Source organism: Urocitellus parryii, chromosome 7 (assembly GCF_045843805.1).
Source record: "Urocitellus parryii isolate mUroPar1 chromosome 7, mUroPar1.hap1, whole genome shotgun sequence".
NCBI classification, from domain to species: Eukaryota; Metazoa; Chordata; class Mammalia; order Rodentia; family Sciuridae; genus Urocitellus; species Urocitellus parryii.
This window is the reverse complement of record NC_135537.1, coordinates 139,900,439-139,919,466: the sequence shown is the minus strand read 5'-3', so window position 1 is coordinate 139,919,466 and position 19,028 is coordinate 139,900,439. Positions and strand designations below refer to the sequence as shown.

Sequence of the window (19,028 nt, the reverse complement as noted above, 5' to 3'; positions counted from 1 at the left end):
ATATTTTGGGGCCAGATTATAAATTGATTCACTTAAAAGCAGAAAATGCGGGGCTATAGATATAGCTCAGTAGTAGTATACTTGGCTAGCATGTATAACGTCTTGGGTTTAATCTCTAACAAAACACATATACATATGCACACAGAAACATTAAGAAAAACTTTTTGGTGGCGGTTTTGTTGTTGTTGTTTTGTTTTCTCCTGAGGATTGAACCAAGTGGTATTTAATCACTGAGCCAGATCCTCAGTCCTTTTAAAATTTATAAATTTGAGATAGGGTCTTTCTGAGGCTGACCTTGAACTTGTGATCCTCCTGCCTTATATCTTGAGTAGATAGGATTGCAGGCATGTGTCATCATGCCTGGCAAGAAAAAGGGTTTTGTTTTTTGTTTTATTTAATCAGCCTTATCTCCAGGTTAATTCTAAAAATGTCCCCATCTCTTGGTGCAATGGAGGATTAGTCTTTGAAAGGCTGTATTATTTTTCTCTGAAAACATCTCGCTATATATCTGGTTGTTTTTTGTTTTTCCTGAAACTTCTCAACTGTGACTTCTTTCTTGAAAATGTGAATTTAGTCTAGGTATTTTGTAAAACTGGAGCAAAACAAAACTCATCCTGTTTTAAACTAGACTCCCTATCCTTAAAACTCTGTGGACAGTAAATATACAAAGCATAACTTAACTCATGTATTCAACAAGTATTATTTATACAGCCACATTTTTCTATGAAATTAACACATTATGAAATGTAAATATGAGGTTGAACTATATGAAATTGTCATTTTTTATAGGTTTTAAAAAAGGTTGAATATTGGAAAAGTCACATAGTTCACCCATTACATGAATTTGGAATTCCTTAAATAAGACATTTCCTGAAACATTAGTTAATGCTGTGTTATTCAACTACTTTTTCAATGATAGAAAATTCTTTAAAGTTACTTGTGGTTAACCTGAAACTGTTTGAAATTTTAAGTTGATGATACTTTCTTTCCATTTTCCTTTTTTTTTTTTTTTTTGTTGCTGTTAGTAGTGGTTCCCTTATAACAGGTGATAGAGCTGTCTTCTGGTCCCCAAGAGAGTTATTTCAATTTGTTTATGGGTCTGGGGGATATAGCTCAGTGTTAGTGTTTGCTTAGTATGCAGGAGGCCCTGGGTTTAATCCCCAGCAACTCACAAACACACACAAAGATGAGTTCATTTATGAATGATATTGTGGAACTTTTAAATGCATTGTGTTTTCTATGTCTTTTATTCATTTATTTATTTTTTTTTAGTGATACATGATTTGGTTGTGTTTTCAAAGGTTTGTGCTTTCTGGAAATCTTCATGGTGGCTCAGTGGTAGCAAGCTATCCTTTTGATGATTCTCCAGAGCATAAAGCAACTGGAATCTATAGCAAAACCTCAGATGATGAAGTCTTTAAATACCTGGCAAAAGCTTATGCTTCAAATCACCCCATAATGAAAACTGGTGAGCCTCATTGTCCAGGAGATGAAGATGAGACTTTCAAAGATGGAATCACAAATGGTGCACATTGGTATGATGTGGAAGGTATGCAAAACACAGAATTTGCTGTATTTCCCCCTGCTTATTTAGCTTTCTTTAGTGTAGTTAAGAAAGGAAACTTTGTGGAATTCTAATTTTTTAAAATTTTATTTCTTTTTATATTGATAATTTCAAACCCATAATAAAATGGAAAGACTACCTATAGAAGTCTTTAAATATGAGCACCTATATATCCTTTATTTAAATTCACCCACTGTTATCTTTTCTGCTCTATGCTTTGCCTCCTCACCTCCACACACATCCACACCCTCCCCTCTACATACACATATAATCTTTTGCCAATCCATCCAAAAATAGGTTGTAGTTTTCATGACACTTTGCCTGTAAGTTCCATTGCATGTTTCTCAAGTACAGTCCTCTATAGAATTATATACCATTACCATAACCAGTAATTCAATACTACCATCCTACATGCTTTCCATAATTCAAATTTTACTTATTATTCCCAAAATATCCTTTGTAGCTCCTTTTTCTCCAGATCTAGGTTCAGGAATTGGCATTTGTTTGTTGTGAAGAGTCCAGACCAGTTGTCCTACGGAACATTGCCGATTCTGGATTTGTCATTTTTTTCATGTTAAAATTCAGGCCCAATTTTCTAGCACAATCATTATATAGACCGTATCACATCACATCAGGAGACACATAAAAGCAGCTAAAAGTGACTATGTTGGACAGCTTAATTAGTATGATAACCATTAATGAGATCTTTCCATTTTATATAGAGACACATTTTCCTTGTCTATTTTAAGCTGTAGGGTGGTCATGGAATTATTCTATTTGTTTATTTTTTCTTTAATTATGATAAAATTTGCCATTTTATCCCTTTTTTTTTTTTTTTTTGGCTACTGGGGATTGAACCCGGGGTGTTTTACCCTTGAGCTACATTCTCAGCCTTCTTTATTTTTTATTTTGAGTCAGGGTCTTACTGAGTTGCTGAGGGACTCAGTAAATTGCTGATGCTGGTCTCAAACTTGGAATTCTCTTGCCTCAGCCTCCCAAGTGGCTGGAATTACAGTTGTGAGCCACTGTGCCTGGCTTAGCCATTTTAAAATGTAGAGTTAATGGTATTAATTGTATTCACTTCTATTTTCCATCATCACAATCTATCTCCAAGCTTTTTTATTATGTTAAACAGAAACTCTGAAATTGTTAAATAATAATTCCCATTCCCTTCAACCCTGTAGCCACTGAGAACCTCTAATTTATTGTTTATCTCTGTGAACTTGCCTATTCTAGATATTTCACATAACTGGAATCTTACACTATTTGTTTGTTTGTTTCTACCTAGTTTATTTCACTTAGCATAGTGTTCTTAGGTTTTTACAATATTTGTTTGTTTCTACCTAGTTTATTTCACTTAGCATAGTATTCTTAGGTTCATCTATTTTGTAACATGTTTCAGCACTTTATTCTTTTTTATGGTTTGTATTCCTTGAATGTATAAAACACATTTTGTTCATCTGTTGATTGGCACTGAGTTGTTTATACCTTGCTGGCGGTGAATAATGCAATAATGAACATTGTTGTACAAGTATCCAAGTCCTCAGCTTGTCTTCAATTATTTTGGGTACGTAGCTAGAAATGGAGTTGCTAGATCATATATTCTATGTTTAGCTTTAAAGAAACTGCCAAACTTTACCATACTGGCTATACTATTTATATGTATTCCTACCAGCAACATGCAAAGGTTTCAATTATCATGGAATGCTATTTTAAAAGAATTGTTAAAGTGAGCTTGAATTGTTTACCTGTTCTTTTAAATGTCATAAGAATGGTTATTGTTCTTTTAAAAATTTGGCAGACTTTGAAGAATAACTTTGTTTTTGTGTACAAACTTAAATTTTTAAGAATAAGCAAGAAGGAATAAGTCAACCCATGGAAATGTCATCAGTATAAATATTTTCTCTTAGAATCTGCTCATGGTGAAATGCCTTTGGGCTTTCTTATCTTTTTATTGATGGTCACATTATAAAGTGTCTTATAATGTGTCTCTTAATTTATCTTTATTTAAGCCTTTTAAATTGCTTTCTGACTTTTTATGTCAAGCCACAGACACCCAGAATGAGTCCTAAATTTAGAGACTTAGTATCTCTGTAGAGTTTTCTGATCCCCCTATAGTTTGTATCTGTGTTTCTATAATAAGCATCTATAGATGTTTGAAATATTTAGAAGCCAAACAGTTAGAGGTGATTTTGAAAACCATCTATTAAAAAGAAAGCTCTTTTTTTAATAGATAAGGGACATATTTCAATGTGTAATCCTTACATGTCAATCTTTAGTAGGTACATTTAATAAAATCTAATTTTGTGAACTGGTGATTTTGTGAGTTAGATTAATTTGGGATGATGTTACTTAAAATAATGGATTGAAGAATAATTTACTTGCCCTTTTTGGAAAAAGTTCTAAAAGGTTAGAAAGCAATTCCTAATTGACAATTGAAGAATGTAAGTCTATGTTATACTATTTCAAAAACAAATATCCTGCCTTCACCGAACTGTGATATTAAGATCAGAGATTATTTAGTTATTTATTTACTAGATTTTTCTAACAACTGAAGAAGTTAAGTTTTGTTGCTGCTATTGTTATTGTTTTATGCTTCAGCCTTTCTCTTTAGCTGAATGGTCAGACATGTTTTATGTTATTTCTACAACAGCTGCTCTTTCTACCTTAGCAAATTTCAAGCAGATTCTTCTTGAGGGAGGAGGCTGTGATGGTTTTAGTCATTTCAACAGGGCAAATTCATTTTGTTTATCTTATGCAGGACTGCAGTGAGTAAGATGCTGTGAAACCTTGTGACCTGGCATATATTCAAACCCTGATGTCCTGGAGTGATTTTACTGATACTCTGTGTGATGTATTTAGGAATTATAGCTCGAAGTATATGTAGACCTTTAAAGCTGAAAGGAAATATATTGATCTAGTCCAATCCTTTTGCTTTATAGAAATTCAAGACCTGAGAGAGGGAATGACTTATGCAATATAATTTTTTTTTATTTAGCAAACATTTACTGCAAACATTCCTGCCACATTACCTGCCACAATCCATATGCTGTACTAGGATGATGGGGACATAGTGGAGCAAACCAGAAATAGTTCCTGCCTGTGAGAATCAGATAGTGTATTACTTGGGTGGAACGAAGGGTGATTGGCCTCTACTACTTTACCTTCATTGCCAGGGTTGACTCAGCATATCTAGCTGCCTATGTAGGAGGTCCCTGCTTCTTTCAACATGCCTTTCAAACCTTCAAGATTCATGTAGGGAATGATTATCCTTAGAAGGCCTGTGAATAGTAATGCTTACCTGCTAAAACCTCATTACTCTGAGAGCCTAAAAAGGACTTGTTCATGGAGGAGGGCACCTTTTTTTTTTTTTTTTTTAAATTTTTTTTTCTTAAAGCACAGTATGTTAAGTTGAATGCCTTTTGCCTACCTTTTTTTTTCCCTGTGGTACTGGAAGTTGAATCCACTCTCTACTACTACTGAATCGTATCCCCAGTTCTTTCTTTCTTTTTTATTTTTAATTTTTAGACAAGGTCTCACTAAGTGACCAAGGCTGGCCTTGAACCTGAGATCCTTCTATACCTCAGTTTCCTGAGTTGCTAGAATTACAGAGATGTAATTGCATCACACCCAGCTCAGAGTTTTATTTTCAGTAATGATCTATAGCATGAAATAACTTTAGTTTTTTGTGTACATTTCATATATGTGTGTACATTAAACAATTCTATGAAATAATACTTTTCAAATATTTTTTTAAAGATGTTTTTGGTTTGTAGATAGACACAATACCTTTATTTATGTATTTACTTATTTTTACGTGGTGCTGAGGATCAAACCCAGAAGATCGAACCCAGTGCCTCATACATGTTAAGCAAGTGCTCTACAATTGATTCACAACCACAACATTATAAATATATTTCACTATTATTTCTTCTATCCTACCCTATTCTGTTTGTTTGTTTGTTTATTTTGGCACCAGGGATTGAATCCAAGGGCACTTATCTCTGAGCCATATCTCCAATCCTTTTTATTTTTTATTTAGACACAGGGTCTCACTAAGTTGCTTAGGGCCTTGCTAAATTGCTGAGGCTAGCCTCAAATTTGTAATCCTTCTATCTCAGCCTCCTGAGTGGCTGGGATTACAGGCATGTGCTACCATTCCTGGCCCATTTCATTTAAAAAAAATTATTTTTTAGCTGTAGTTGGACACAATATCTTTATTTTATTTATTTATTTTTATGTGGTTCTGAGGATCGAACCCAGGGCCTCACACATGCTAGGCGAGTGCTCTATCGCTGAGCCACAATCCCAGCACCCCCATTTCATTTTTTTTTAAGAGAGAGAGAGAGAATTTTTTAATATTTATTTTTTATTTTTTGTCGGACACAACATCTTTGTATGTGGTGCTGAGGATCGAACTCGGGCCGCATGCATGCCAGGCGAGCGCGCTACCACTTGAGCCACATCTCCAGCCCCACCCCCATTCCATTTTTAAAAAAATATTTTTTAGTTGTAGATGGACACAATACCTTTAATTATTTATTTTTATGTGGTGCTAAGGATCGAACCCAGTGTCTCACCCATGCTAGGTGAGTGCTCTACCACTAAGTCACAATCCTAGTCCCCCCATTTCATTTTTTAAAAAATATTTTTTAGTTGTAGATGGACACAATACCTTTAGTTATTTATCTTTATGTGTTGCTAATGTTTGAACCCGTGCTAGGTGAGTGCTCTACCAAGCCACAACCCCAGCCCCTTCATTTCATTTTTTAAAAAGTAACTTACCAGTTGTCACAAGTCAATTATATATTTCACTAATGGGTTATGACCTACAGTTTGGAAAAAAACCCTGTTTTTCATCATCATATGGTAGAATTGATTTATTTATAAATTCTAAGTAGGAACAAAACACCTTGCACATTGCATTTCATTACTTATTACTTGGGGGTTTTCTTTTGCCCTGACTTGTTTGTATGTCTCAGTCATTTCCAGTGCAGACTGAGCCTGGTTTCCCTCCCTATAATTTGAATAAGCATTGAGATAGAAAATTAGAAATATAATCGTCAGCTTTCCCTGTTGCTCATGTGTGTATTCATACTATGATTAGAAAGAATAGCTGCCATAATGCCTTATATTTGTGTTTTGGTTTGTTTATTTATTTAATTTTAAGCCACTTCTGACTTGGGGACTAAAGTTTTTCAAACTGGTAATTGTGATTTTTCTTTTTTTCTCTTCCGGAAGAAGAAAATATTCTGTGAATGAATCAAACTTTTCCCTCTCCTTTTATACTCTGGGCAGAGTTATAAACTGTGACCACATAGCATATGATGTGTACCTAGTTCATTTTTTTGTGTGTGTGAATATGAATACCTTTGATCATGTGGGCAACCATTCTTTCTCTACAGTGGAGGTCAGACTGAGCAGCATGAATGTACTCTAAATATTGAGATACACTTGACTGGGAGTAGGTGGCTGCTGGAAAGGAAAGAACATGGGGAAAATAATTACCAGTTTTCAATAGCATAACAAGTAGATCTGTCCAAGAATGGACCAAAAAAACTTATCTAGAGGAGTGTTTTCTGTGTCATTGAATAGGGCATTATATGTTAACCCATATGACACCAGAAAATTGGAATCTAAAACAAAGGAAAAATCCAAAGAACAAACCCCAGAGTACCTTATATTAATAAGTAGACAAATTCATAAGTATAGTAGGGAATTTAAGTTGTACTTCTCTCAGTAACTGTTAGATCATAAAGACATACATGAATAAGACCACAGTGGAGGCGCTGGGTGTGTGACACATGCCTGCAATCTCAGTGGCATGGGAGAGTGAGGCAGGGAGAGTATGAAGTTCAAGATCAGTCTCAGCAACCTAGCCAGGCCCTAAGCAACTTAGCGAGACACTGCCTCAAAAATAAATAAATAAATAAAAGAGTCTAGGGATGTGGTTTATTGGCTAAGCACCCTTGGGCTCAATCCCTTGTATCAAACAAACAAAAACCCCAGTGAATTTGAAAAACCATAATAAACCACATAAATAAACCAATTTGACCTAATGAACATATATAGAAAGAATCTAATTTTCCTACAGTCTCTTTACTAATGTCAGGTATAGATGACTAAGTAATTTACTAGTTGTCATGTTTATGGAAGATGTGTCTGGTTGTATTAAGTGCTTGTGTTATTTTGTTTTTTAAAAATTATGTATTAAAAGCAAAACAACAAACATAAAAACTTAAAGGGTTCTTATATCTTTGTTGATTTTACATTTTGATAGGATCAAGTCTAAACTTGAATAGATTCTGATCAACCTATATTTCTAGTCTCATCTTCTACCTCTCTGCACTGCTGAACTACTTTCCCTTCCTCAAAAGTGAACCTTCACACATCAGGCTATTCTGTCTAGAATGGTTTCCTTCAGTTTACCTGTAAATCCTCTGAAACCTCCCTTGTAATAAGTGTCACTCTCCTGCCCACCTAGAGTTTTTTTTTTGTTGTTGTTATCTCAGCAATATAATGCTTATCCAACTTATGTTAATAGTTTCTTTGTGTCTCATGTGTGAATTCTTTGATAATAAGGACAGGGTGGTGCTATTCATTTTTGGAGTTATCTTTGTGTAAAATGGAAGGGACAGTCCTAGAGGAAGGGAGACTAGGGAGGTTTTTACTGTTATTTGGATTGAGGCCTCTTTAGGAGATAATAAGGGGTTTATCTAGAGGGATGCACGGGAATGAAAAAGGAATATGTTTGAGAAGAATTGCATAGTTGACCTCTGATTAAATGGTAATACAGAATGTCAAGGAGAGAAAGGACCCAAAGAGATGACTTTGAGGATTTTGAGTCTGAAAAAATGAGAATGATGATAGAAAAAGTTATTTAAAGGATTGTCTCTTTCTCCTTCTCTCTGTCTCTGACTGACTTTCTGAGAAGAGTTGAAATTAGAGGTGGTACTTGATGTTCTGGTCACAAGTACCCAAAAGGCAGTTAGGAAATAGATTCTGAGATTTAGGAGTTTGTTTTGTTTTGCTATTGGGGGTTGAGCTGAGGAGCACTCTGTAACTGAGTTGCGTCCCCAGCCCTTTTTATTTTTTTGGTTTGAGATAAGGTTTTACTAAATTGCTTAGGGCCACATTAAATTGCTGAGGCTAGCCTTGAATTTGCAATCCTCCTTTTAAGCCTCCTGAGTTGCTAGGATTATAGGTATGGGCCACCATGTCTGGCAGATTAAAGAGTTTTGAGACATTTGGAAAGCATATATCAGAATACAGCATTTTGAAAAATGATTTGATATTGTTTCCTGGCATAATTGCTTGGAGGCAGAAATTCAACTAATACATATGTATAAATGAACAGATGGGTGCTTTTTCACCTCCAAAGTGAATTTTAGGATGTACCAGGATGCTTTCTTTAAGGAATGCTGACAATTCATATACTAATTATCAGCCTGTTCATGTGTGAGTATAACTGATAATCAAATGTACAGTGCTTTTGGTCTTAGCTGATCTTGTACATTGAAGAGTTGATTGGATCTCTTCTTCCTATTTTGTTCTCTTTTTAAAGGAGAGTTTCCTAATCTAAAAGGAAGGCAAAAAAGGTAAACCATAATTCAACAGAATATTTGCTTCTACTTGAGTCATGAGTTTGCTTTAGTAAACTGAAGTATAACCTAATATAAAATCTGACCTTTAGGAGCATTGCACTAGTGTACTTTGTAATGTGATAATAAGACCATGTGAAGATTGAGAGCCAAATACTGCTATTTAGGGTTTGGCCCTTAAATCTTTACAACTATGTCTATAAATTGGATGTACTCTTCCCCCCTTTTTTCTCTTTAACTCAGATGATAGAGAATGGGAGAATATTTTTAAAAAGAGGTAAATGCAGTTCAAAGATCTCTGAGAGATGGTGTTGACCAAGTTGGAACTAAAAACAGAGGCAGGACTGTTTAGCTCTGTAGAATCATATCACTAGCAAATATATATCTAATGGGAGTGGTGAAGGAAATAGATTTTCAGAAGATTAGTTGCTCAGAATGTAAAGACCAAGTTCAGGTAAGGTTTGGTCAACCTAAATTTAAAGATTAGGGATTTGGGGAATTTTTAAAGGACATTCATTTGGCTCAGATTTTTTCATTTAAAATTTTTTATGAGCATCATGCCATCAACTTGTGAGAACTCTTAGGGAGTGCAAAATTATCACTTAATAACTCACCTATTTTCTGTAAAAATATTAGAAGCAGTCAGAATTAATTGTGAGAATTTCTCACTATTCTTTGAACTAATAAATAGTCTTTCCTTATCTGCAGTTTTACTTTCTAAGGAAACATTACACCTGTGTTGTGAATGAATTGAAGGCTTTGCTTGTTCATTTTCAGCTTCTTTGCTTACCAAGAGAGGCCTGATTTTGCTCATTTGTTTTGAGAATGTGTTTAAACACAAATGAAAAAAATTGCTGATGCATATATAAAATATATTTTTAGTAATTATTTCTTGTTATGCTTATTATTTATAAAAATTATAATAAAACCATGCCTTTTTGATAAATTATGTGCCAGTGGTTATTATAATAATACAGTCTGGAAGACAGAAATGTAATACTAGGTCATTATGATCATTGGAGATAAGAAAAATATAAATGTACATACATAATTATTATAGATTGGAACATTTGTAGGATGGCTAAAGCATGCAGGTATATCACATTCAAATTAAAATCTGCTGGAGGAAGTGACATGGGAAAAATTCAAAGAAAAAAAGGGAAGTTGTAAAATTTCTACTGTAAAGAAGAGGTGTGTTCATGTACTTTTTATAAAGACAACTCTAGGAATCAGTCTCCGTGATGCTTTCATTTATTTGGAGGCATTTAAAGTAATGTAAAGGTTTTAGTTAAAATTTTGTTTAGTTTAGAATTCTTTGAACTTAAAAATGAAAACTTGGGGCTGGGGATGTGGCTCAAGCTGTAGCGCGCTTGCCTGGCATGCGTGCAGCCCGGGTTCGATCCTCAGCACCACATACCAACAAAGATGTTGTGTCCACCGAGAACTAAAAAAATAAATATTAAAAATTCTCTCTCTCTCTCTCTTTAAAAAAAAATGAAAACTTAAAAATTTGTGAGGTAGGCTGGGTACAGCTCAGTGGTACAGCATTTGCCTAGTATTCATAAGACCCTGGTTTTCATCCTCAGCAACACACACATACATACACACACACACACAATGTTGCATAATTTTTTAGTTATTTTAGTGTGAATAAATTGAAGATCACTGGTTTAGGAAGCTTTGAGAGACTGATAGGTAATAGAAGCTAGCTTATTTATGATTGTTAATAAATAGGATAAATAGCGGATCCTTTATACTACTATTAAGGTGTTATATTATTTTGCTGTAACTGAATGTCTTGCTCCCCAAATAAAAATTTTTCTTTGACTGGTCAAAGATATTGTGAAATCTGACTTTTCTCCTTTATTTTAAACCAAATGAAATATCATCCTAAATAAATGCATTAACTGAATCTGGCAATAGCTACAACTGTGAGTAATATAATATCTACTTACAGATCAGTGAGGATTGCTTTTTGTGGACAGGTTTTGTATTGAAAAAATCAAGACAACAGATCTGAACCAGCTACTTAGTAAGATTACTTATGATTACTTATTATTAAGTCTTTGACATTTAATATGGAAAAATAGTGTTAAGTTTAACACAGATGGCAAATAATGCCTACTTGTGGTATATCACAAAAAAATTCTTAAATTATTCATAACTCAGACAGTTAATGTCCCCATTTGTTTCTAGGTTTCTTTCTTTTTTGGTACCAGGAATTAAACCCAGGGCTGCTTAATCACGAGCCACATCCCAAGCCCTTTTTAATATTTTATTTAGAGACAGGATCTCACTGAGTTGCTTAGCGCCTTGCTTTTGCTGAGGCTGGCTTTGAACTCGCAATCATCCTGCCTCAGCCTCCCAAGCTACTGGGATTACAGGTATGTGCCACCATGCCTTGCTGTGGTCCGTCTTGGTAAATTTTCCTTTGTGGGGGAGGGAGTAACTGGGTACCCAGGGGTGCTTAGCCACTGAGCCACATCTCCAGCCCTTTTTATTTTCTTTCTTTTTTAAATTGGTTCTTTTTAGTAGAACCTATTTTGACATAATTATGAAAGCATGGAATGTATTTTGTTCTAATTCAGTCCCCAGTACCTTTTTATTTAAAATTTTAATTTAATGTTTTTTGATACTGGGGATTTAGCCCAGAGGTGCTTGACCACTAAGATACATCCCCAGTCCTTTTTATTTTTTATTTTGAGACAAGGTCTCACTAAGTTGCTGAGCACCTCACTAAGTTGCTGAGCTGGCCTCAGAATTGCAAAACTCCTACCTCAGCCTCCAGGGTTGATAGGATTATAGACATTCACCACCATGCCTGGCTTGATGAATGTTTCATATGTACTTGAAAGCATGTGTATTTCACTGTTGATGGAGGGAGTATGGTATAAATATCACCTAGATCTAGTTAGTTGATGGTATTACTGAAATCTCTAGCTTTTGCTCAATTTTTGCCTACTTGTTCTGTTGAGGAGAAGTGTGCAGCTGCAATTGTGGATTTGCCCATTTTTTTCATTATTTTGAAGTTCTGTTGTTAGGGCCATACACATTTAGGATTATATTATCTTGCAGAATTGACTATTTCATCCCTTTGTAATGTCTGTCTCTCTTTGTCCTTGGCAATTTTCCTTGCTCTGAAGTCTATGGTATCTGATAGAAATATATCTATACTATTATATTTAAAATGAGTTTCATATAGATGGTTTACAATTAGATCTTGTTTTTAATTCAGTTTGACAATTTCTGTCTTTTAGTTGCTATACTTTTGCCATTTATGTTGAATATACTTATCGATAGGTTTGGATTTTTAGGTCTTATGTTTCCTGTTTGCCCCTCTGTTTATTAATGCATTGTTTCCATTTTCCTGCTTTCTAATTGGATTGTTTGAATGTTATTTAGTGTGTCATTTAAAATCATCTATTATGTTTTTAATTATGTCTCTATGTTTAGTTTGTTTGGGTAGTTGCTATAGGAATTATGATTTATATACTTACTGTTCACAGTTTTACCTAAAATTAATATTTTTTTACCGTTTTAAGAGGGATATATAGCCAGGTGTGGTAGTACATTCCTGTAATCCCAGTTACTCAGGAAGCTGAGGCAGGAGGATTACAAATTTGAGGGCAGTCTGGGCAACATATAAGACCCTGTTTCAAAATTTTAAAAAATTAGAAGAGCTGGGATGTTGCTTGGTGGTAAGTATGCTTGCCTAGTATGTGTAAAGTCCTAGGTTCAATCCCTAGAAGAAAAAATTTAAAAAGAAAGAAAAGGAATGTATAAACCTTCCCATCACCTGTATCCTCCCAGTTTATGTTGTACTTAACGTATGTGTTATGTCTATATGCATTGACAGTGCCACTAATGCCATGGTTTTAACTTTAAACTGTCAACACTGTCTAAAGAACCTGAGGAAAATAGTTTATTATATTTACCCTTTTCATTCATATATTACCTATTTCATTCACTTCTCATTCATTCTTGAAGTTCCAGGTTTCTCTCTGATAACATTTTTCTTTTGCCTTAAGAACTTGACTTAGAATTTCTTCTAAATCAAATCTACTTATATTTTTGTTTTGTTTTGTTTTCTTTCACTGAGTATCTATGTTGCCTTTATTCCCAAAGCCTCCACGGCTTCTGCTGAGAAATTCAATCATTTGAATTGTTTTCCCTGTGTATCAATGCATCATTTTTCTTTGGCTACTTTCAAGACTTTTTTCTTTGTCTTTGGTTTTCAGCAGTTTAATTATGAAATATCTAGGCATGGATTTCTTTGAGTTTATCCTGTTTGGGATTTGCTGAACTTCTTGAAATGTAAGTTTATGTCTTTTGCCCAGTTTGTTAAGTTTTTAGCCACTATTTCTTCAATAAAATTTTAAGCATTTTTCTCTTTTTTTCCTCTCCTTTTGATACTCCAATGCCAGTGCTAGACCTTTTAGTATTGTCTGTAAAACTCTCTTCTTTTTCTTTATTATTATTATTATTTTTTAATTTTTCAGTGCTAGGGATGAACCCAGGGCCTTAATGTATGCTAGGCAAACAAACTACTAGTGAGCTGCACATCCCCAGACATCTCCCGCTGCTCCCCGCTCTGTTGTTTAGCATGTACAAAGGTAATTTCTCTTTATCAGTCTTCAAGATAACTCACTCTTTCCCCTGGTCATTTCCATTCTTTTCAACATTTACAATAATTTTTTAAATTCAGTTATTATATTCTTCACTTCTAGAGTTTCTTTTATTTTCATTTATTTATTTATTTTTGGTTCCAGGGACGCTTAACTACTGAGCCACATCCCCAGCCCTTTTTTATTTTTTAATTTGAAACAGGGTCCTGCTAAGTTGCTTAGGGTCTCACTAAATTGCTGAGGTTGGCATTGAATTTATAATCCTCCTGCTTCAATCTCTAGAGCCTCTGGGATTACAGGTGTGTGCTACTATTCCTACCTGCTTCTCAATTTCTATTTTGTTCTTTGTGTGTATGTGTGTGTTTAGTACTGGAGATTAAACCCAGTGCCCACTGGGTTCATTCATTGCTGGTGGGAATGTAAAACAGTAGAACCATGTTGAAAAACAAACTTCTTATGAAGTTAAGCTAAAATTTCTCTTATGACTCAACCATACCACTTCTAGGTATTTACCTCAAAGACATGAAGTCATATGTCCACATTAAGATCTATGCTTAGCTTTACTTATAATTACCAGTTCCCCCTGGGTTTAATCTCCAGTATGACACACACACACACACAGCTATATACACACAAGAATGGATAAACAAATTGTATTTCTTCCTTTCACTACATTTTAAGAATGGTTAATCTTATTTTCTTGGAGCATGGCTCTAATAATTGTTTTAAGGTTAGTTTGATAATTCCAACATCTGGGTCATCTTGGAATTTATGTCTATTGACTCTTTTCCTTGTAATTTGTTGAGACTTTTACTAGTTCTTTGAATATCAGATAATTTTGGATTGTATCTTGGACGTAGTGTAGTGTTCAAGATTAGACACATATTATTTTGTTTTGCAATCCCTAACCCTCTACCCTTCCACCCCTGTCATGGGGATTGAACCCCCATCCTTAGGACTCTACCACTGAGCTACACCTTTCCCCTGGGTCTTGTTTAAATCATGTTATTGGTTTTTTTTTTTTTTAAATGATAACTTTGTGTTTATTTGTTCTAGCAGGGAATGACTAGAATGACAGTTAGGTTCAGCTGCAAGTTTTGACTTGCCTTGTGCAGGCTGTGATTCCAATGTCAGTTCAGTTTTTGAAGCCTTTGTAATGTTATTGAGATCTGTCCTGTGTGTGTGTGTCAGTGAGGGGCCAATCTAAGAACTAGGTATTGACCTATTTTATAGTTCAGTGTCTATGCTTTTGATGTGCTGTTTAACATCAGATTCACATACTTGCAGCTCAGAAATGAACCAGGAATTCATAGACAACTTTGTGGAGTCCCTTTTATAAGCTTCGTCATAACTGCAATGTGACCAAGTCTCTGGCTTCCAGGTCTCACAATATAGATGATAAATAAGGACATGAAGATACCCTTTTATGGGAAAGAAAAAATATGCAATATTATTATTAGTCATTGGGGGAATACAAATTAAAACCACAGGAGAAAACACTACACACTCACTAGAATGCTTAAAATTTAAAAGATCAGGGCTGGGGTTGTGACTCAGTGATAGAGAGTTCGCCTAGCATGTGCAAGGCCCTTGGTTCGATCCTTAGCACCACATAAAAATCAATAAATAAAATAAAGGTATTATGTCCAACTAAAAAATAAATATTAAAAAAAATTTAAAAGATCAACCAGTTGTTTGATCAACTTCTTAGTTGATGATGTGGAACAGTTGGAATGTTCATTCATTGCTGGTGGGAATGTAAAAACAGTAGAACCATGTTGAAAAACAAACTTCTTATAAAGTTAAGCTTAAATTTCTCTTATGACTCAACCATAACACTCCTAGGTATTTACCTCAAAGACATGAAGTCATATGTCCACACTAAGATCTATACATAGCTTTACTCCTAATTACCAAAAAAACTGGAAAAAATTGAAATATTCATCACATAGAGAATGAATGAATAAGCCTGGCAGTGGTGCAGGCCTGTAGTTTCAGCAACTCAGGAGTGTGAGGGAGGAGGATTACAATTTGAGGCTAGCCTTGTCAACTCAGCAACACTCTAAGCAATTTATCAAGACCCTGTCTCAAAAGAAAAAAGATACAGGGCTGGGGATGTAGCTTAGTTAGTAAAGTGCCCCTGGGCTTAATCTCACATACAAGAACAGATGAACAAATTATATTACATCCATGTAGTAGAATACTTAGTAATAAAAAGTACTATTTAGCTGGGCACGATGGCACATGCTAGTAATCCCAGCATTTTAGGAGGCTGAGGCAGGAGGATCACAAGTTCAAAGCCAGCCTCAGCAACTTATTGGGGCTCTAAGCAGCTTAGTGAGACCCTGTCTCAAAATAAAACTGAAAAGGGGGGGTGGCTGGAGATGACTCAGTGGTTAAACATCCCTAGATTTAAGCCCCAGTACCAAAAATGTACTATTTATAAATATATTCAGCAACATGGATGAATCTCAAAGGTATTAAGACTTGTGCTAAGTGAAAGAAGCCTGATATAAGACTATATATACTACATAATTCCATTTATATGTCATGTTGGGGAATACAAAAATATAGGGAAAGAATTTAATGATTACCCAGGACCTGGGGCAAGGCACTTTCTGGGGTGATGCAAATGTTCCATATATCCTCATTATATTAATAGTTATACGACTCTCTATATTACACTGTATACTTAAATGAAATGACTTTTATAGCATATAAATTATACCTCCATAAACCCGACTTAATAAAAAGCTTCAAAACAGCATGTTGAGAGAGATTGTCAAAAGTGTTTTGAGCCCAGCATGGTGGAACATGCTTATAATTCCAGCGGTTCAGAAGGCTGAGGCAGGAATATCGCAAGTTCAAAGCCAGCCTCAGCAGAATTGAGACGCTAAGCAACTCTTACCATCAATCCTGTCTCTAAATAAAATATAAAATAGGGCTGGGGATGTGGCTCAGTAGTCGATGCCCCTGAGTTCAATCCCCAGTACCCCAAAAAACAAAACAAACAAAAAAGTATTTTGAAACAGTTGCTTTAATATTGAGTAAAGGAGAATTGTTTAAAACTCTGTATGCTTCAAAGAAATATAAAACTTAAGATATCATGCAAAAAGATATACATATGACCTTTTTGACTAATATTTGATAAATATGGCTATAAATATGTCTAACACTTTAAATGGTTGCATGGTAGTCCATTTTTATATGACAGTTTACAAAATTGGTCTTCCTCCAACAAATGTCCATTGTTGGACATTTAGGGTTGTTTTCAGGTTTATTTTTCTTCAATTTACACACTATAGTCTTTCTCCTTATAGATGCTATCTCAGAATAAATTTCCAGAAAGGAATTTCTGTGTTAAGGTCATACCTTCTTAAAAGGTTTTATATAAGTATTTCTAAATTGTTACCCAGAAATGTTCTATAATCCTTTGTCATTTTTTCATAGTATTTTATTTTCTTTATGATTATTATGATAGTGTTTATTAGATGTTTTATAATTTTCAAATAGCTAAATCTGTTATTATTTTGCTTTCATGCTTTCACTCACATTGATGTCATGCTTATAAAGACTTCATTCTAAGAGTATGGAAATACTTATGTTAGCATCCAATTTCCTTTATGATTTTTTTTTTGAAGCATTTAACAACCTCTTCCTCCTCTTCCTCTTCTTCCTCCTCCGATTGAACTAAAGGGATGCTTTACCACTGAGTTATATCCTCAGTCCTTGTTTATTTTTTATTTTAAGGTAGGGTCTCACTAAGTTATTCAAGGCCTTGCTAAGTTGCATAGACTGGCCTTGAACTTGTGATCTTTCTGCCTCAGCCTCTTTAGTTGCTGGGATTAAGGCATATACCACTCTGCCCAGCTATGATTTCATTTTTACATTAAATTCCGTATGAATTGAAGAGTTTGTTTTGTAGACATGAAGTAAAGCTTTTTTATTTTATTTTATTTTATTTTTTTGCCACCTACCTAATCAGTTTTAGCCATGGGCACTTTACCACTGAGCTATATCCCTAGTCCTGTTTATTTAGACAAGATCTTGCTAAATTGCCAACAGTCTCACTAAGAATTTTTGATCATCCTGCTTCAGATTCTAGAGTCACTGCGATTATAGGCATGTACCTTGCGCCTGGCTCCATTCTTAATTCTTAATGTTTTCTCATTCATTTCTCAGGAATTCTCAGTTATTTTTCCAAATTAATTTCTAGATCAGTTTATCCAGTCACAATGAAAATATATTTTTTGCATGATATTTAGAAGTAATTTGGTATCCTTATAAACTTCCTATCAATAGGCATCATAATGCTCTACTACAGTCTTCTAAGTCTTTAGTAAAATTTCATAATACAAATTTGTATCTCACATTTTGTTATATTTAATCCTATACATTTTGTGGGTTTTATTGCTGGAATCTTTTTTTCTGTTTTCTATTATTGCTGAAATATAGTAAAGACATTGATTTTTATATTGTTTTAATTGGTTGTCCTTTTACGTGACTTTTTGCTTAATTTAAATACAGTCTTAGCAAAGAAAAATTTGGGGAATGTATGTCAAGATTTAACTTATATTCTATATTTCCACTATATTCTACACAATGAGGTCAATATTATTATTATAGTCAGATATATTATTCACTGTAATATTTCCTCAATCTATAGGACCTACAAAGAGACTTATCTCCAAAATCTAACTTTTAGTTTTGGACTGTTTATAGGGTTGTATGTTTAAAAAAAAAACCAATATTTATAACGTGATCTATAGGACTAGAGGCCACTAAATAAATTTTCTTGGATTCAATTTTTTTGGGGGGGAATATTGGGCATTGAACCAGGATTGCTTTATTACTGAGCTATATTTCCAACCCCTTTTTATTTTGATAAGGGTCTTACTAAGTTACCGAGGCTTGCCTTAAACTTGCAATCCTCCTGCTTCATTCTCCTGAATTCTTATTTTAAAAAGGCTTCTATCCTTCCTTCCTACTATTACCCTAGGGATATGTTTGTATGTGTCATTGAATGGAGTTAGCTAGTTTATCAGCCTGTTAAAGTTACATATAAAAATCAGGTTGGGTAATACTCTAGAATGTTATTGTAAACTTCTTGCTACCTCTTAGCTAGTACTTCCTAAGTTTTATTGAAGTAAAACAATTAAGGGACAGACAAAAGAAAGCTAGGACTCAAACCTGATTATTATAGTGTTAAAAGTCGTCTGCTTCACTGACTGCTGGCAT

The 19,028-nt window shown here is 34.4% G+C and overlaps 1 protein-coding gene across 1 annotated transcript in view; it reads left to right on the top strand.

Annotated features, from left to right (window-relative positions):
• Cpd (carboxypeptidase D) overlaps positions 1 to 19,028 on the top strand; it is a 72,081-nt gene that overhangs the window by 5,686 nt on the left and 47,367 nt on the right. The window contains exon 2 of the mRNA XM_026388811.2: positions 1,302 to 1,549. Coding sequence (XP_026244596.2) covers positions 1,302 to 1,549 — 248 coding nt within the window. The remainder of the gene's footprint in view (positions 1 to 1,301; positions 1,550 to 19,028) is intronic.